The 21,121-nt window shown below is 42.2% G+C and overlaps 1 protein-coding gene across 2 annotated transcripts in view; it reads right to left on the reverse strand.

The window, feature by feature from the left end:
- LOC135494968 (diacylglycerol kinase delta-like) overlaps positions 1–21,121 on the reverse strand; it is a 782,762-nt gene that overhangs the window by 321,423 nt on the left and 440,218 nt on the right. For both annotated transcript variants that reach the window (XM_064783336.1, XM_064783337.1), the window contains 2 exons: positions 6,212–6,504; positions 5,645–5,768 (listed from right to left, as the gene is read on the reverse strand). In XM_064783336.1, the coding sequence (XP_064639406.1) occupies positions 5,645–5,768; positions 6,212–6,504 (417 nt within the window). The remainder of the gene's footprint in view (positions 1–5,644; positions 5,769–6,211; positions 6,505–21,121) is intronic.

Consider the following 21,121-nt stretch of genomic DNA (forward strand, 5'->3'; position numbering starts at 1 on the left):
TCTTTAACTGTCCGAGGACATGAAAAAATGTTCACCAATCAAGTTAATTTTTGTTGTATTATTCGTGGAATGCCTTTAAGAACAGCAAGTGACGTACATTGGCCACAGCGCCTTGAAATTTAAATTTAGTGCCTGAGTTAAGGAATTTTCCTATTAGCGTTCAGTGGGGAACCAGTGGGAAACCAACAGGGTAATTAGCGCATGCGCAGTGGGTTATTCCTAAAATTTCTGGTAATGCAATGCAATCACTGATAAGACATGTATAGAGACACGATGCAATTGGACCAAACTTGACGCTGCAGTAGACAGGCCAAGATCTCTGTGAACTCAGTAATAATTAACATTCTTCATAATTATATTTCAATTCTTTCCAGGCAACTGGGCTGCAAAGAGTTTCAAAGGTCTACGAGATGTCTACCTAAAAAAGAAACGAGAAGTATCTAACATGAAGAGTGGGTCTGCAGCATCGTTTAAACCGAAGTGGAAATACTATGTTTTGATGTCATTTCTTGCACCATTCATAAGAAGTGGAAGGTATGTACCATTTTAGATTTATGCACGGTTTGAGCTGCTCTTTCATGAACAAACTTATCCGTAAAGTTAGCTACTATTTATTCCCGCACTGGGTAGCAATTGAACAGGTGTTGCATTGAATTAGCATACTGGGGTGTTCATTGGTTATGCGGGGAGGGTGTAGGAAATTTCAGAAACTGGTGATTTGAATTCGAGCCGAAGGTACAGCTATTTCCTTTCTAAATGACGACAATTTATTTTTCACCACTGATGGCAACTTCAAACCCACAACAACCTGTACGGACACAGGTGCAAGCGCCATCGTGGAAGATGTTGCAGACGACCAAAGTACTGAACGGAGGCGTATGGAACCTTTTTGAGGAACCCATTGAACAGCAGGACCAGTCAGCTGAAACGTCTGTTTCGTCCTTTCCATCTACATCTAAACGTAAAAGAACGGATAGAGATTCTGTAGATAGTGAAATCCTTTCTGTGCTAAAGAAATCTTCCGATGCGATTGGTAACATCAAACGTCCAAACAGAGATGAAACAATGGTATGGGCTGAATCAATCGGTATGCGCATGCAGAAGCTGACATCACGCCAGAGAGCATTGATGAGAGTTAAGGTGGAGCAGATGATGTTTGATGCAGAATTTGGAGAACAGACAACAGCGCTCCAAGATGGTGTCAAGTCGCAAGCTGATGATTCGTTCTCCGGAAGTTCACCCCATACGTACATCGAACTGACATCTAATAACGTTGTATCATTTCCTGGTCTCCAAGATTATCAGCCGTATAAGTATTGATACCGGCATGTGAAACTATGGTTTAAATTCAGAAGACATTGCTACATGTATCAATCAGATCAATTGATCATTTGCCTAATCTGTCAAGTCTACATGTATTCATTGATAAATTGTTGAAGATATATCTTATTACACGATGATCAAGTTCGTTATCAATATTCATTCTATCAATCAGGCTGTGAACCCCTCTGTACGTGGTTTAGTTGCCAGGGCAGGGCTCCTTCTTCACTGGTGAAGTAGTCTTTGAGATTGTTCCTAACCTCTGCAGCATTTATATCGTAATTATTAGCACCAACGCGACCGATGGGGTTAAGAGCAGAGCCCTCGCCTATTTCTTTCCTCCACACTCCCTCTGTTATGTTGTGTTGTTCATCCTCCTGGTCAACAAAGCCTGGTGGACATTACTGCGCTGCAGGTTGTTTTGCCCGATCGGTCTCTCGTAGAAAGTCGTGGAGACAAAGTGTAGCTTTCACTATACCAACAACATGCTCCGGTTTAGAAATGATAGGCTTTCGGAAGATTCGCCATCGGGCAGCCAGTATTCCAAACGCATTTTCAATTATTCTTCGAGCCCGGGAAAGACGATAATTGAAGATGAGTTGATCCTGGGGTAGGTTTCGTCCGGGGAATGGGCGCATCAGACCGGTGCGCAAAGGAAACTCTTCATCTCCAACAAGCATGTGCGGGACTTCTCGATTTGTCCCTGGTATGTAAGCCTGAAGGGGGAAATTCAATTCTCCATGTTCAAGAACTTTGCCGAATGCTGAATTTGCCAATACACCTCCGTCACTGTTGCGTCCGGGTGCTCCTACGTCAAATAGCGTGAATTTGTATTTCGCATCACAAACAGCCATAAGTACTATGCTGTGTGTTCCTTTGTAGTTGTAAAAACTGACCCTGCATTGACGGGGGCCTGCATGACCACATGTTTTCCTTCAATGCTCCCAACACAGTTCGGGAAATTCCAAAAGCGGAAAAAGTCCGAAGCAATTTCCTTCCATTTATCAGTTGATGGAGCTGCGACAAACCTACCCCCCAGAACTGTCCAAATGGCATTGCAGGTCTCCCGCACAATAATGCAGACGGTTGACAGTCCCATACGATGGGCAAACACGATTGATTGCTGTGAATCCCCAGAGGCGAGATACCTGAAATAAAAGAAGGTGGACATTATTATATTACCTATAAAATGTGATTCTTCAGAGGAAAATAAGGATGCACGAAATAAATTAATTTAATCGGTTATTGAAAAGTAACTTACCTCAAAGTAAGAACAAGACGTTGCTTTGGGTCTATGGGTGTCCTGTGGGTGTATGGTGCTGAAGCGATGGGCCTACAAGCTGGAGCAGCTCTTCTAGCAATGGTGGGGTAAGGCGCAGATACTTGAAAAAGTAGGTGTGGTCACCGAGTTCCATCTCGCGGACTAGATTGTTAAAGTCCCCTTGTTCCCACCGCCAAGCGAATATCTCCCTCACATACATATCTCGTCGGTGGCGTTTCCTTCGCATCCTGTAGAGGACAGCCATTGCCTGGACATTTAAAATAAGCAGTGCGTCCTCCTCCTCCATTTTGACCTGGCAGAATGGTATAATCGCGTGAGCATTCATAGTCACGCGATACGACGCCTACAAAATCGTGCGATGGCATAGGCGACCGACGCAGGACGCTGCGTTCGACGTTGGCGATGGTCGTGCATCGGAGTATGAATCCACCTTTACTTAGGGCCTCGTAGATTGTTCGTTACTAACAATTCTATGAAGGCTTCATGAATACGCACCCAGGATCGCTTTATGCAGAAGTGCGTTCAGTTCAATTACATACCAGTACAGAGCCCCTGGTTGGGTGGCGTATGGTGTCATGAAATCATTAATCTGCAAAACCCTTGGCCTAGTCTTCATAACATACAAACAAATGTTGACTTTAGTAAAAGTGCAAAAACATAGTGCTGCTGAAGACGTCATTAGGGTTAATGACAATGTTTTAGTTCATGATGATAATGTCGCAATATCTCACTGGAAATTAGCATTGGTTACGCAATTGGTTCGAGGGACAGATGGTAGACATCAACCGTAGACCGAGCCTAAAGACAATGGCATTGTGTTGCGACGTAGTCTAAGATCATCTGTAGCTGAGACACGAAGAAAAATTTAACAACAACTCGGGCGGGGGGGGGTGAATGTGTAAATGCGTTGCGTAATACAGTAATAGACTATGGAATAGGCTGCTTAGTAGTGAAAATTACATCACTATGCATGAGGACGGCTCGTGTCTATGGCCCTTTGAATCATAGGGCACTGCCTGTGTATATGCTCAATTTAGTTAATAAAGCCCTTGTTAATAAGAACTCACAGCGTCAAGTTGTTCTTTCGGTCGGTTAAATTGCCGTGTATCATATTGACTTGGAATCTCCGAACAATTAATGGCCATAGTTGGACTCATGACGACTACTACCAGGCATCACCTGTATCTCCTAACGGGTTGACTTCTTGATGGACGGACTTTGGCACCCAGCACAGGGAGAAATTAGGGCTGTCGCGTGGTGTTTGACTGCCAACCAAAGGTTGGCGTTCCCATCCTCCCACGAGCAGAATACCTTAGTGTTTAGACTTGAGGATAATCAATTTTCAATTTACACGCTGTTGTAAATTTCCGTGATTAATATTCATGTATCATGATGATGCAGTAATTTTTAATTTTCAAAAGTTTCGGGTGGCGAACGTCAGGGGGGTAAATGTCCAGGGGCAGATGTCCTAGGCTGGCAGATGTCCTAGGCTGGCAAATGTCCGGGGGTTAAACGTCTGGGAGGCAAAATTCTGGGGCAAAGGTCCGGCTGGCAAGTGTCCTGGGGGCAAATGTCCTAGAATCCCTCTGTTGAGCGACAGGGGACAAAAATCATCCCTGTAATTTTCCATAGCTGATACTCTTCTCAAACCATAAATTTGGTCCTTCATCGTATTAGAGGAACATTGAACCCGAGGAACATAGAACCCGAGAAACAAATAACCCAGGGAACATAGAGATTACCCCCATCTTTAACAACAACATGCATGGTAGCGAATATTCCAAATGCTCAGACAAATACTATTGGTACACATTCAAAGGCATAGAGTTTATGAAGAGTTTCCTGCAATGGGGAGGGCTGTTATGCTATAAACCAGGGCCGACCGAATCGAAACTCCGATAGCGGTATCAATGCCTTTCGGAGGAATAGGCCAAATTACAATAGGCACTTTCAATCCAAACGCTGTTAGCGCGCCAGTAGTCCATGCCACTGGTAGGCTATCGGTAACCACTTTACCACGTGCGTTAGGCCCTTTCCTTGGACCAAGGTTGGTATATAAATATCCATCACTACAAGGTCTATTTCAATTCCTTTGTATGTTGTGGATCTGGGAAAATATGAGGGCACGGATTGCGCGGTAAGCTATGGTATAGTGCCGAAACTTTCACCCGTTCTGCCCAGTTTGTGACAGTCTGCGCCATGGACAAGCCTAAACGAAACCGTGTTGTTGATTATTCGGAGGCCGAAAAACGTATTATTGGGAGGCCGTTAAGCCGTAATAATGCAAAGATGACGGCCAAACACTCGGCCAAAATAACGCAGAAGTATAAAGACGCTATATACGCCGATACACTTCAGCAAGTTACTGATGTAGGTGTCTCTACAAGAAATCTCAGTGGCATAAAAGATACCCATGGTCATGTCCCTCAATGACGTCCATCGCCACATCACCTTCAACACGCCACATGCTGCTTAGAAGTGATCTACATACTACTAACAGTGCGCTAAAGGAGGTCCCGACCAACTATAGTGAAACGGCTTACCGGTGTGCAAGGGATAGTAGTACTAGGGCTGATAGTCCGTGTAACAATAGCCCGCATTGCTAAATGTTTTGGTTAGGGTTAGCGGTACAATAGATCATGCTGCTTAATTGATCAAATACAATGCTACCGGACTATGACTCCAGGGGAACTATATCCGCTGTCACACCGGCGCCTATCTGTGACGACATTGGTAGCCTAACAAAGTTTCTATTCGGTCTTCCTAACAATGCCGGTGGCTACCAGAGTTTCGATTCGGGGGAAGTGCCTATTGGCACTATTGACCTATACCTCCAATAAGCATTGATACCGCTATCGGAGTTTCGACTTGGTTGGCCCTGCTAAACTGACCTCTATCAAGGTTGGGTCTTATTCTCAAGTCTTATTCTCAAATTCTTATTCTCATGAATGATATTCAATTGGACAATCAAAAACTTATTATTTCTTTCAATGTCGTCTTAACAGGCTTAAAAATGCAGCGACCCTTTCTCAAAGCACGCACCTTTCTTGATATTGAGTTATCCTCTTCATCATTGTCATCATCCTCGTCCTCCTCATCAAAGTCAACTCTTTCGTGGGCTGTGCCAACTTTTGCAACAAAATCTTTCACTGTTTCACATAAAACTCTGAAATAATATTTTGGAGAAAGCTGCAGAATAAACTTGGAATGGTCACAGTCAAACAAACAACCTCTCGATCATGAGGCCAACGCTCATCCACTGTGCCACTGATGCTGGTGCTAATGCCGTAAGCAGGTTTTTCCTGAGTGAGTTTCTTCCGATAACAGGTCAGGTAAGAACACCATTCAAGTGGTAGCCAGATAAGGCTCATACACCCTGGCTGCCGAGGGCCTCATTAAGTCAGTATTCCTAACTGCTCCTAAGCTGTAGTGGCACACAATCAACAAAATGAACAAATTCAGAAATAGAAGAAGATGATATAACAGTGCTGGTACACTTATTGAAACACCTGTTTGTTGACCCGAATCCGCAATTCAACCGACTGAACGGTGTTGCTTCGTAAATTTTCATAATATTGTACTTTTCTTTGTGGGGTGATAAAGTCATACCTTGCAGATGAAATGACCACAGAGTGGTCATCAGAGTGTAAGATTTTGGAAAGATGAGCTGCAACTGAATCCTCATATACTGAGATTGGATCAAACTGTTGAGAAAGTTTTCTTGGCGGTGGCATCGTCCCTTCATATGTCATGATGCTCCATCGGTCCAGCATCTTAATCTGAGCATGTTCCATTTTTTCGAGGATTATCTGTATCTGTGTCTCATCATCGAAGACGCTGCCCCAGCCTAGTACCCTGGCAAGATCGTTCCCAGTCCCTAGGGGTAGTACTCCTACTTGACACTGAAAAAGGGAAGTACACTTCTAGATAATACTTCCATTGTTAGGATGTTCAGGTAAAATATATTTCACTCAATTCACTTGTTTCCATTCTTTGATCGTTGGAAATTAAAGGGGACATGATAGTGAAGTGGGCTTAGTCAACTATGCACAAAATTTCATGAAATATTGCTGAAAGTAGTTTGTAAGATCTCGAGACCCATTCGGCTGATGACAACATGAGCAAAAGTGCCAAGAACACAATGGCATTACAAGACTATCATAAAACTCAATGATTAAAATCCGAGCATCAGTATTCATGGAGAAATGCTCGGAAACCAAAATTGGTCAATGTATGCAATTTGACTTCTGTGGCCTTGAAAAGTAGGTGAAATAAAAAATGGAATAGTAAGATGTAGTCTCATGAGAAGTGTCCAACGTAAAAAAGTTCATAACCTTAGCTAGCAGCATTCATGAGATATATTCAAAAGTAGTTTTTTACAATGATGCACCTGCTTGGGCTGAGTGTACATCTAGTACCAAAACTAAATATCATTTTTAAGCTGATCGGTCCGAGTACGAACCGTTGACGATCCGCAAATGAATCGTACTGCGCGCGCATACCGTGCAATTAATTTTTGTGGTATGGTCCAAAGAAAACTAGCACTCGACTCGAAAAAATCCACAGCACTGTCTGTTAGATATATAGTACGAGCCGATAGAAATTGAATTACGATTCGCTCTTGCCTGAGTATTTTCTGAATACTGTACGACGCGACGAAACGATACACTCAAAAAACTCAAGTGTTAGATTTCAACATTTAGAAATAGCGTTGAAGAGTTTACAACTCTTTAAATATTGGAAATATGATTCCAACATGTTATGGTGTTGGAATCTACCTACAATAAAATATTGTTTCAACAAGTTGATAATGTTGGGTTTCAACACTTTCATCAAATCAGAACTCACAATGAAGAAGTTGAAATTCCCGCACATTGGGTGCGTGCGCAGTCTGGCATAGCGTCATCTGCAACTGTCCGCCATTGAAGATTCTCGATTCTTGATTCTCAATTATTGATTTAACGGCAAATAATAGGTAAAATCGCGAGTGCTAATCAATGTTTTTACTGTATATAGTCGTAATATAACATGAAGAAGCTTCTGGACCATTGCAGTTTGGCCTACATGTCCATTTCCGGTTTGAGTTCCAGAATCATTGAAATTAAACAATTGGAAATCATTCTAGAATGCATTCAAAATACCTACAAAAAGGATACTTGAATGCTGTTAAAATGAGTTCCAATTGATTTTAGATTTAATAATTCTGGAACCCAAAGCTAACTCCTGATATTAAGTTGGATTCAAACACTTCCTTCAGTGTTAAAATTCCACCACTTATTATCAGTCACATTGCAACATTTCATTCAGTTGGATTCAACCCTTCATAAGGCAGATTCAACACTTCATACAAGTTAGGAATTTAACACTTTGCATATGATGAATTCAACACTTTGAAGTGTTGTCACTCTCAAGCCTCTTATAAAGTGTTGGATACAACATTTATAAAGTTGGCTGCAACACTTGATATATTAGAGTGTACTAACCGGCACAGGCCGACCCACCACACCATTTGTTCACATAGCCATTTATCTTGCTTAATTAATTCTCAACTGACGGCCTCGCCTGGTTTCAATAGAATATCAATGATGTATTTGAGAGAAATTCCCAAAATCACTACGTGTAAAAACTTAAATTAGCCATGTGCTCGATGTTTACTAATTGACATCACACATACTGACCAATCACTGCCCGGCTGACGAGCTGGCACTTGTTGCGAGTGGGACATACTTCGATTGGAAACATGTCAAAACTTCATATGTGTCAAACGTGATGATCGTTGGTTAAGGCGGACAAGTGTGAACTTGCCCTGTTCTCAAGAAAGTGAATGTCAACTTTCCCGTAAATTCTTCATGGTAAACAAACTTCAATTTCCTGCGAAATTATGTCAGACAAAATGAGTAGTATATGTGACCAGCTCTACCAAAACTAGGCGCTTGTCGCATCTGAACTTGACAGGTTGATACGGACTTGTTGTTCATTTCCCTATTGTAGACCTTTTGTTGAATGTGACCAAATCAGTTTGTAATAGATTTCACAAAAGGTCAACAATAGGGAAATGAACAACAAGTCTGTATCAACCTGTCAAGTTCAGATGCGACAAGCGCCTAGTTTTGGTAGAGCGAGTCACATATGAAAATCACACTTTAAAACAGAACCCAACTGTTTTCGTCTAAATTAACAGAATCCAACACAGAATCTAGGAGCACTTTGATTCTGTTTTAAAATGTGGATTTCATAGACCGGACCCGTTCAGGACTCTTGGAAAAATCAGTTCTGGCCGGTAAAAACAACGTAAATTCAAAAGTTCTCCTTCACGTTTGGTGGTAGCGTTCTCTCTCGAAATTTGAGGGCGTGGGAAACTATTATTAATCGGGGAGTAAGAAAAGATGGAAAGATGAAGACAGACAACAAAACGCTGTTTTTTGGATTATTATGTTTTTTAATACTACACATTCCCACCTCTAAAAGTTACATCGTATTACAGTATTATTTTATTCTAAAGTTTGTGCTAAAGACTTACTTCGTGTTGTAACATCAACATCTATTCTAAAGTTTTTGGTCAAGTTTTCGCCTTGGCAAAGTTTACATCATCGAGATACAACATGTAGTTTGATAAAGTTTACTTCGAGTTACAACATCCATAAGTTTGTTAAAGTTACAAAGTTACATACATCTATTCGTCTAAATTATTCATACTAGTTTTGTTCTCCCCCCCCCCCCCCGCCGCTTAATGTACTTCTTTTGCTTTGCTGAGGAGTTGTGGGAAAATTTGTGGCAGGAGAAAACTAGTGTCGTATATGTCCCGTTTTATCCCGAATTGCCTTTCTATGGTCGCATTTACTTTTTTATCGTTTCCGAGAAGGTCGTACGCCGAAAATTGTTTTATAATCTCTCTCATCGATAGGCATATACTTCGCATGAGGATGTAGTACATGCAGTATTGGCCGCAGACTGTGGACAAAGGGCTTTGAAGCCGAATATAGTTTCGAGTAAAAGTTCCTTCTCTACTAAGAATTTCTCTGAATCTCGCTTTTCTGGGGGCTTCTCCGTTACTGTCAAAGTACTCGTGAGGAGGAACTTGGTTAAAATAAAGGCACACCCAATGTTCCCCTGGCTCGTGGGCTTTTGCCGTATTGCTTATGTATGCGCAGGGTCTCCGTTTTCGAGCATTCGTCGGAAGAGTATCACTGGACACCACCTTGGTAAAAATGTTTCGTGTCCCCAGGTGTCTTTTCATTAAAACGTTTAGTTCGTGTTTGTTCATATTTATTTTTCTGCTCCTTTCACCCCGCCGTGACTGTAATACACGTTTCGATCGGCATCAATTTCCACGAAAGAATCGTATTCGTATAAAACTATGAGATTCACTGCTTCGGTGGTGGCCGTGGATAGCTTGATTTCCACTCCGACATCACCATTTTTTGCGAGTTGGAAAGCACTCGATCCCGCGTCATCCGGCGCTAAATTGAAGACGTACAAGGCATATCCATCCACATAGTCGTCTAGTGATATGTCGTTGCTCTTGTTGGCCGGCCACAACTTGCTCCCCCGAAAGAGCGTCATGTATCCATTCACCACATTTTTCGCGGTACAATCCACCTTTAGTTCCCCGTACTTTAAAACAGAATCCAACTGTTTTCGTCTAAATTAACAGAATCCAACACAGAATCTAGGAGCACTTTGATGCTGTTTTAAAATGTGGATTTCATAGACCGGACCCGTTCAGGACTCTTGGAAAAATCAGTTCTACACGTTTTAAATGCAAATGCCGCAAAAAATGGCAACGCATTTTAAACGCAAATGGACTTCCCATTTTCCGTTGCATTTGCATTCAAAATACACATGTATGTTGGTCTGAAAGACATTAAAATGGAAATTCCAGGTAACAGAACTGATGTTTTCCCCTTTTCCACTTACTGATCTACCAACGATATATTGTCTCCCTTACCTCCGCCCATACAGCTGAAGAAATGCAGGTTATCTTTCTGTACATTGCGCGCCTCACTTAATGGTCCATCTCACCCAAATTTGACTTTGAGCTGATTCTGCCGTATGCAATGTACATTATCTCTATGCGAAAAATAATGTAGCACTAAGGCGAACCCGTTTTACACAGACCGCATTTTCCATGGCTATACTGCGTTGTCAATATGAGTGGGATTTAGAAATATCTACACGGGTTTGCACTATTGATTTTCAGGTTTCAGTGCAAGGCATACTGTGGTTTTTGAGCGAGACACAAAAATGCTTGTGTGATATCAGACCTTGATCAAGGAGCAGCGATGGCTAACTTATTACCATTTTGTGTACAATTATGCCATTTATCTGAGCGAGTATTAGTCGATCAGCTTCAGCTTGAAATAGACAGCATGCTGTGCTTTTCGTCTTGCTCGTGGCCTTTTGTTTCTCCATTTACAGCGAATTTTGTTGGCCAAAACTTTGTAGTAAACATCAATATATCATTTGATGACAACTTTCTCTTGCTCGCGGCCTTGAGTTCCTCCATTTACCATGATTTAGTTGGCCAAAAGCGAACAACATCCGAGCTTCATAAACAAATATATCATTTGATGGCAACGTTATTGTCAGGCTTGCTCAAATATCAACTTCGGGTCAGGCTTTTAGCTCCGTAATTTCTACTCGATAATAAATAAGACATGATGGTAATTTGTGTTTCTGGCAGTAGCTTTAATTAAGTCTCGGAATGCAGATCGAGACCTTGACACGATTCTTTGCTCGCTCTAAACCAACAGTGATCGGTATTTTTGTGGACGTCACAGAATAATCTCTTCTAGCCGAAGTATCACCAACGCCCCGGAGCTAATTTCGCTCATTTCCCTCTGGCGCGGCTGTGCGTTCTGAAAGATTCCCCCCCCCCCCCCACTTTTAAAATTGTCGAATTTTGACAAGAATTGTCGGAAATCATGAGATCGATACATTGTTCTTCAAAAATACATTAATGGAGAAAGACAGGAAAATTGTGATGTATACATTCATTCGAGGAAACAATTTCGAAGAAAAAAAATTGACGGGAACCCTTTCGGAGACGTCTTGTTTTTGAACTGATTCATACTAGGCATTTGGATTAACGGACGAGATAAACGACAAACTTCGGTAAGTTTTAGTCTCTCTCCTGAAAATTAACCAATTTTTAGCTCAGCTGACAAAGTATCGTTCGTTATTTACTGGAGCTGCTGATTTGCGGAAAGTTAGCTGTGATTTATTAGGGAAGAGTAACAACAGCGAGTAAGTAAAACATTATTTTTCCCTCAGAATCTGTGTCATTGGAGGATATTAGACGCGTGCCAAGACATACGCCAAGTCACACAGTCCCCAGTTTTCAATTATTATTATTCACACCGCGTGTTTTCTTCTTCCTAGTGTATTTAATAGTAAATGACCTTCATTTTTCACCTGCAGGATTTGATAATCATGCCTTCTGGAGAAGATATCTGCTAGTTGTGGTCGTTGGTCGATTGGATATTTCTATCATTTTCGAGTAAGTATCGCAAAACCTTTCTCCTCTTTCCTTTTTTTTTGGAAACTATACTCCGTGCAGAATTTATACTCTACTCACAAGCTGCGGGATCCTTCTTATTTCCTGGTGTAATTGTAACCTTTTTTTTTTTTCTGCAGGATTTTGTCTGCTGCTGCTGCTGTTGATCGATCGATCGTCGAATAGTTCTAATCCAAAAAACATTCCTCTTCCAAGTAAGTAAAATATTTTTTCTCAGAAAACTGATGCAGCGGAGTCTTTGCAGAATGAACGGTCTAAGATTTTCCAGAAAAGATGAGTTTTTTCATTCTTAAATCTATAATTAACTGAAAACTCGGACAAACGCTTATAAATTTCGATAAGCCACCTGGACGGGAGTTGTGCGTAGACTTAGAAAATGTTTTCGGAAATAAGTGACATATCTCTTGAGTAAAACTTTCAAACGGGTGGGCTTTTCGCCAATTCATCGATTTTACTATCGGTGTTTCAAAATCAGGGTTTCTGTCAATCTATATTGTCAAAGATTTTGAGTATTAGTTGCTCGGACCAGGATTCAAGTGGATTTTACGATTCGTCGAAGCTAGGGTGTCTTGTTTTTTTCTGAACGTATGAAGGATGCCCCAAAAATGACAGTTTGTGAAAAAATCCGATTCAAATCGAGAGATGCCGTTTTTAAACTGATACAAGGAGGTTTGAGTTTTGAGAAGAATTCACCACAAGCAGTGTGGTTTAAGCAGTTGATCAGGGTTTTTGTGAAATCTAGAGAAGATGCAGTATTACTAGCTCTCGAGGAATTTTTTCAGGAATTTACCGCCAAAACAGGAATTTTAGTGTATATTCAACGCCCATTCGCCTCGAAAATCCCGGACTTACTAAGAGGTATATATTTTTTACAACGTCATCATAATCACTCGGCCTCTGGAGACAAAAAGTCTACAGCAATTATTCGATTTTTCAATAATGCCGCTTTATCTGGGACTGTAAACGGGAGTAGCTTAAACTTAATCAGGCTATTATCAAGAATTTTTTTTCAATTTTGCAGACATTACGGCGAAGCTGAATCTCGATTCATTTCAAGATAAGAAGATCTTTCCGAGAGGAGACTGATTTATTTACGGGCAAGGTTTACAACTAATTCTCCGAAGTAGACAATGGAACACGTACGACAATAAGTTGGCCTTAATAGTTTTGCGTGTGATTTTTTCCAGTTATTTACTAAACTCGTGCGTTTAGTGCCAAAAATAACTGTGGATGGAAAAGTAACCTTTGCATTTCTGGATGTGATCGAGGCTATTTCGGGACAGGTACTCGACGACCACTTTTCTCAGAGCCTAGCCAATAAGGTGGCTTCCTATTCTGGACTTAGGGTTGTGTTTTCCATTGCGGGTGATTGTTCGGAGCGACATTACTTTTCTGGTGGAGACCGGTGCGATGATACACTTTACATTAGGTGTTCTGCTGTTTGCCGTGATAACCTGAATGTAAACGACTTCTGGCTCGAATATTGCCCGAGTGAATGGCCAGAATTAGAAAATGTGACCCAATATTTCCAATCTACGATGATGAAATTTGGGCGTGATTTGATAAGATCTGACATTTTAGTGCCGTTATTTTCTGGAGGACAAGATGACAATCGAGTCGATGTTTTTCTGAGTTTCTTGTCACTCGTGAGGAACTTTTGCCAGAAGAAGACAAAAAGCTCCGATTGGGCTGATTGGTCTTCTTCCTCTTTCGACAAAAATACTCTTAAATGGGTATTTTCTATATTGAACTTTTTAAACCAACAATTAGACAAGTCGAGCGAATTTGATGATACTGGGTTTGCATTCGACACGAATGTGGAGGCGAATGATGTTACGCTCCAACTCTATAATAGTGCCAACTCTGATGGACATGATTCCAACTTCAATATGCCAGCTCTGATGGCGATAGATAAGTACTCAGCCGCAAGATGTCTCTACCCGGTGAACGGTTTGTTCCAACTCTAATATGCCAACTTTGAAAGCGGAACTGTGTATACAGTTTCGATACACGTGCGAGTCAAGATATTGCGATCATTCCTTATACTTTTTTCGGTTATCTTTTGTCATTGTGAATTGGGGTTGGCCGGTTCCGATACGGTACGTACATGCATTGGTTCACTGATTAATCTCATGCGTCTGTTCTAAGAAGTTCGTACACAACTGAGTTGCTGATGATACCCTCAATGGCCACATTGATATGCTTGGGTCTGTGCTCGTGCAAGGTGGCACAAAATACACGCTTTTTCATAGCAGATAGGGCCGAAGGTAAATGCTCTATCCCATGCTAGGCTGGATAGGCAGTGTTGGAGCAGTCCAAGCCCCGGCCTAGGACTACTGCTAGAGGTTGATGTTAATAAATGGACGTTCGGCCTCCTGGAAAAAAAGATAGACATCTTCAAACACTTGTCACGGGAAAGGGTACATAGGCCTACATGTATTTTCAAAAATTCTATCAAAGAACTCGGCCTGGAAGGGGGAGGGCTGAAATTCACCTGAAAAAAATCGTCGGTTTACCCGATCGATGATGACGTTTATAAGGAGTTGTATCGTTTTCTGTCGGGAGACGTACGATGGCGCGAACTTTCAACGCCTGCGGAAATGAAAGCAGACCAGAAGAAGATTTCTGGCAGGTACCGAATCATGAGAAAAACCAATCCGCTAAATGGGAACGACGAGGAAAGAATTGTGGAAGTCGGTGGACATAGGATATTTCCGAGGATATCAGAAATTGAGCCTATAGTCAGGTATTTCTTTGGCAAATATAAAGGACTCGCTGCCAAGAAACTATCCGCCGTTATATCCAGGCAATACTGTGCGATGGGAGAAAAGCTTGTGCGTCGATATCTTGCAAAAATGAAAGAGAGTCAGAGCCGAAAACCTTTCTTTTCCAACAAAGCTTCGGCCTGTTCTGGCAAAATCAGTGATGGCCCGGATCCAAATGGACCTTGTGAACTTCTCAAACATGCCCGTAGAAATAGAGGACATGAAGTACTGTTACGTTATTTCAGTGCTCGACATCTTCTCAAGATATCTTTGGCTGAGGCCACTTTGCGACAAAGGGTCGCCTAGGGTGGCTGAAAAGATTGAACACGGCTGACCCAAAATAATCCATTGCGATAACGGCGGAGAACTCAAGAAGATGGTTAGCAGACCAGCAGAGAGGTTAAACGTAAAAATCATCAAGGGTCGGCCGTATCATCCCCAGACCCAAGGAAAGGTTAGTTTCAATGCGCTTAAATGTTTAAAAAATGCAAGTTCAGTAGGACAGATTAGAATTTGTTTCAATGAATCTGAGCAAGGACCCCCCCCCCCGGGAAAATGAATTTAACTCCGGGTCTTGGAGACATATGTAGTTCCACTGGTAGGTCCGACTGTCAGTGAATAAATTTATATCCAAATCGTCACTTTACATTTATCGCCTGTTGTTACTGCAACCCATGAACTCCTCCATGAAATTATAGGTCCCGCAGATATGAAATTCGTGCTTGTGAATAAATCTTAACGGACAATAATAATCCTGTTCTTTGTTTTCAGGTTGAAAGGGTACAAAGAACGTGAAAAGAGAAACTCGCGTTTGACATTTCACAATTTGTGCAAACGGGCAAGGCTCATTATTGGGTTGAAGGATTGCCGTCCTACGCAAGACTGTATAACAACTCTCCGCACGAAGCTTTTAAGAGTAAGTACACACCTAAAGGTTTTTATGATCCGAGGAGACTACAGTACTTGGAGATCTCCAGGAGATCGCCATCAAATTTTGCCCCCTCCTGATACCCCCCTCTGAATTAATACCCCTAGGAATTCCTAGTAGGACATGAAAGTTTTCGTCTGTGATCAGAGGGACAGAAAATATTTTGGGGAAGACAGAAGTCAGGTACATGTTCCACAAAGCAATGGAAAATTGCCCGACGACTTTTCATGTGTACCTTTTTTCAGATAAATATTGTCCTTTTGAGTCGTTCTTCGCCCGAGTGCCTTGGTTGCCTGGCAGTAAAGAAAAGAATAAGAAAGACGATGGAACAACAACCGAGGACGAAGACGAACATGAGGAGGAGGACGAAAAATAAATGGGGTGATTATCCTTTATAGATAATTCCTAGATGCGGGATGCAGTCATCCTTCGTCCAGCGGGTTTATTTTTGCTTGCTCCTTTTTCATGTGACAAATCAGTAAAGAGATTCTGGCTTAAATTTCTGTGTTGAGCTTCCAAGATAGTTGAACACCTGAGCGAGAAATCACGACTTAATGCTCCGAAAAAAACGAAGGTGGTAGGTTCGAATATTCCTCGTCCTCATGTGATATTTTCTTCGATGGGCCCTATGTGTGCTGAAGATGAGCCAAATTGGAAGGGGGGGGGGTGTTGTTTTGGCATGGAATGACCCACATGGAAAGTAAAATCTCTCCCGTTGTTTGCCTCATACTCTCAATGTTTCTACGTCTTTTTCAGGTGGATACAAAAGAGAACAGTGCAACCCTGGATGATGTTCAAGCTTTCAAAGCAGCTGCCGATGAAATTAGAGAAGAGGTCAGAAAGACTTCGAAGAAATACGCACAGAAGATGCTTAACAAAAAGCTAGGCAAATCACCTCCAAGTGTATACGCAGTTGGGGATAAAGTGTTGGTGCGGATTCAAGGTACAGAACAGCGGAAAAGTGGAAAGAAGGTGAAGGCACCAAAGGCAGTCGAGGGGGTCGTTACAAAGGCTCGGAAACAAAAGTACTGTTACAGGGTAAAATACATCTTAGATGATGCCGAAAATGAAGGATGGTTTTCGGTGAGCGATATCACGTCTATGACGCGTAAAGAAGAAGCGAAACGCCGACCGAGAACTGCAAAGACAACCGAGGAATATCTATTCGAGGAGTATTTAACGAATACAGCGTCTTTCTCATCTGTGGAGGCAATGTTGGAATTCATTGAACTCAACCAAGCAATTGAATGCTCGAGATTGGAACACCAGTCAAGAAATAGCATGCAAGAGCGATTCTTCGCAACCATCACCAACCATGGTCTCCAGGTTAGACGAAAAATTGAAGGCGATGGGAACCGCATGTTCGCAACTCTCGTCGACCAGTTGGAACGCGTCGGCATAAACGATTTTAACCCGAGAACGCTAAGACTAAACATCGTAGAGTTTTTACGACGCAACCCAAGGATGTCAGATGGCACCGAATTATTCTCGTTTGTGAGTGGTGACAACAGTTGGGAGGAGTACCTGAGTCGAATGAGCTGCCAAGGTACATGGGGAGACCACTTAGTTCTGCGCGCTGCTTCAGAGATGTTGAAAATGCAAATTGTGGTAATTTCGAGCGTATCTGATCGTCCTGTTACCATCCACCCTTCTGCTGAAACCACTCAGTGCCCAAGACTCCTACTAGGACACCCCTTTGAACTGCACGAGCCTTGAAGAAGCCCAGCATCAGGCAGACAGTCCCAGTATCGGTGCTGCACACTTGGACCCAAATGATGCATTTACAAACGAAAGTGTTCTTGAGAGTACCGAGAATACCTCAGATGATGTGCGTGGTTCCGTAGACTTGCAGTCCCAAACAGTGTCGATGGGAAAACCCCATGAAGGACCCGATGACCCATCAGATACTTTACCTCTGGATGCTGAATGGCCTTTGGATGATGATGAAATAAGACAGGCTGTAAGAGCGGAAAGGGGTGAACATTTAACGGAATGGGATGCTGTCCCAGAAAATCACTGGCTCTTTGGCATAACGAATGCGAGCGTGCTGTGGGCCAGAGATGCACAGACGAGAGGAATCACACTGGAAAAGGTGAATGGGCATTACGTTTTGAATGAAGAACTGATGGACGATTTTGACGCATTCCAGGGGAAAATGACAGCAGAGGATTCTCGAAAACGCTTCAAAGACAAGCTTCTTAAAATTTGGCTTGCCAAATTTCGACCTTCAACAGCTTTTCCGGAAGACGGTGATTTTTTTTCCTAATGAACTCAACATCAGCTAGAGAATTTGATGAGTGGAAGTGCTCCTATCTGATATAGTTAATAACAACCGTAACATGTGTAGCTTCACTTTACTTTACCGTGAACAAAGGTCTAGTTTTGTTTAGTAAATAGTCAACTAAACATATACTTGAATATGACATGAACCATGATTATACACTTTATGATAATTTGGATGAGAACCTTTAATTTCGTTCAAAGGCTATCTTCCAGATATTTTTCTGAGAAAAATATATCGTAGTCAGTAATTGTACTATCTGTATCTATTAGAAAATACATAGTAAGTGATCTTGATCTTAATGTTTTTATACTTGGTTTTCTTGCTTTTTAATGTATTTGTACAGATTCATTTTACGTCAGTCAAAGCACCAAAAGAGGCGAATTTTGCATTTCTAGACACTTTAGGCAATAGCTTTGTTCGAAAAAGACTAATAAGGGTCTAATTTGTTAGCCAACTCCTTGAGACACAAAAGGATGTCGTGTCTTTTTCACAAGCTAGCTTGCCAAATTAAAGTGCAATTAGACCTTAATTACTTATTTCTGTCCAAAGTTAGGCCTCTTTTTGTCTAAAAGGTTTAGAAATGCAAAACCTGCCTCATTTGGTAATATTAGTGGTGATGGGTGTCCCCACGACTCGATCATCTGACTAGTCACGGGTAGCTGGACCTAAGATCTTTGGATCTCAATGCCAATTGTCAACTGAGATATCCTTCATCTACGATTGTTTTATCCTTACTAATATCTGTCACAATAACCTATGTCTAAAGATGATGAGCAAATGTCAATAGACATGAATAAGCAGGGACAAGTCCTGATGCAGGGCGGTCAAACAATCTTTGGAGGACACCATGTACTTTTTCTACACTGAAAAAATCAACATGAAAAATCAACATGAAAATCACACAGCCGACGTAGAGGCATGTCAAATGCCTGTGTCGTCATTTTACAACCCGCATTCATTAAACACCAAAATACCAATGGCTACAATCAAACTGTTGCTCTTTTTGTGCCCAATATCTTCAGGATGTTCAGGAAGTCAGCTGAATGGACCATGGGAGATCTTTGCGTCCTTGCGGATAAGAAGACGAACGATCATCCTGCTTTACTTAGGCGTTTTTAAATCATTCAGACTGATTGCAAACTCTCGTATAGTTGGCATATTAGAGTTGGAACAAACCGTTCACCCGGTAGAGACATCTTGCGGCTGAATACTTATCTATCTCCATTGGAGTTGGCATATTTAAGTTGGAATCATGTCCATCAGAGTTGGCACTATTATAGAGTTGGAGCGTTACAAATGCCACCATTCCAAGGTACTTGTTTATCAAGTCCTGTTGGATTCGAGGGAGATATTTCCTCGTATCTTTTGAGAAGTTAGAGGCGCTTCGACTGGCCCCCCACCAGGCTATATTCGTGTCTTCTGAGGACGAGAGCGTCGCGGGAACACCGCTGCGGTATGAACTTGATCACTAATGCGAAAAAGGTTACGAGGCTGCCCCGTCGTCGTTGTTGGCGTCGTCGCCGTCTCACATGAGGAATATTTTTGATTCATTTTCAAATTTTGATATTAAACTTCTATCGCCCATTGAAGAAGACACTGAAGGCGAAGTTGTCGCAACCTCGCTCACCGACGGCACTATCCGGGACACCGGAGAGCTTGTTTGGCCCATTCAAACGGTAAGTTGTCTTACTTAATTAAAACAATTAATAGATGTGATTTTTATACGCCTGGTTCAATATATCAAAATCAAAAAAGAGCACCGTAGGTATGATAGCGGCACGCAAGCCGCGAGCGAGCGTTTGTTTTTAGCGGCAGTTAAATAATATCTAGGCGTGTTTTGGACCTTTACAATGTGCCCGAGAGGTTGGTTCCGACGATCTACCATACAGTGAGTACTTTATTATATCTCTATTTGCAGTCTGTTGCACTAGTGTGCTCCGAAGACGACGCCGAGTCGGTCAACGATGGTGCGAGGGTTGAAGAAGCCACCAATCCGCGCCAAGCAGTGTCGACAAACGAACAATTAGTGTCAAACGACGATCAGCAGCCCCGTATCACTGGCGACGGCGAATCACATCCTCAAGTGAGTATATAGCCATGTCTATTCCGTTTTAACGCTGATACATACATACAATACTACTCTATACCTAAGCCGTGAGCGAGCGTTTGTTTTTTAGCTGGAGGTAATTAATGTCTAGGCGATGATGTGCCAGTAATTTTATCTCTATTTGCAGTCTGTTGCACAAGTGTGCTCCGAAGACGACTCGGTCATCAATCAAGGCGCGAGGACCGAAGAAGCAGCCCCCGCCCTGATACCGGCCCCTACAAGCGGTACTCAGCGAGAATCGATCCAAAAACGTAAAAGGGATGGCGGAGACGATGATGATGAGGCAGATGAAGATGATTTAAACGTCGAACAGCGGCCCGCGGAGGGCCCCGCGACCATGAATGCTAAAGAAACCCCAGCCCTCGCTACAATTAGTGCGCCGGATGCTCAGCCACAGAAAAAAAAGAAGAAAAAGCGAAGAAGGGACGATGATCATCAGTCCGTCCTATGTACAGTCGAGGGATCACATCTTCAAGTGAGTATACGGGCCTATTCCATTATTTTGGCAGGAACCTGTAGTATCGCTGCTTTTTTTGGTTCTTTCTTGCGCGCAGGGATGAAAATATCTTAACAACTATAATCTTTTATTTCATTTTACAGACAGTGCCGCGAGTGATGTGTCTTGAGGAAGGACCGATCATTGCTTTAAAGGAAGTATTCATCACCCCCGCCCCAGCCGGTACAAATGATGTTCATCATCAGAAAAAGAAAAATACCAAAAGGGCTAGGAGAGTAGAGCACCATCATATTGTTGAAGAAGATGGCGAAGGGCGATTCACAAACTCGGAGGCGAAACATCTCCCTCAGGCTAAGGCCCAACACGCAGATTCGCAGCAAGCGGAGAAGGTACGACCGTCCGCTCCATCACCGTCGCCAGTCGTCCGCAGTATCGTCGACGGCGGTGAATCTCATCTTCAA

Source organism: Lineus longissimus, chromosome 10 (genome assembly GCF_910592395.1).
Source record: "Lineus longissimus chromosome 10, tnLinLong1.2, whole genome shotgun sequence".
Taxonomy (NCBI): Eukaryota; Metazoa; Nemertea; class Pilidiophora; order Heteronemertea; family Lineidae; genus Lineus; species Lineus longissimus.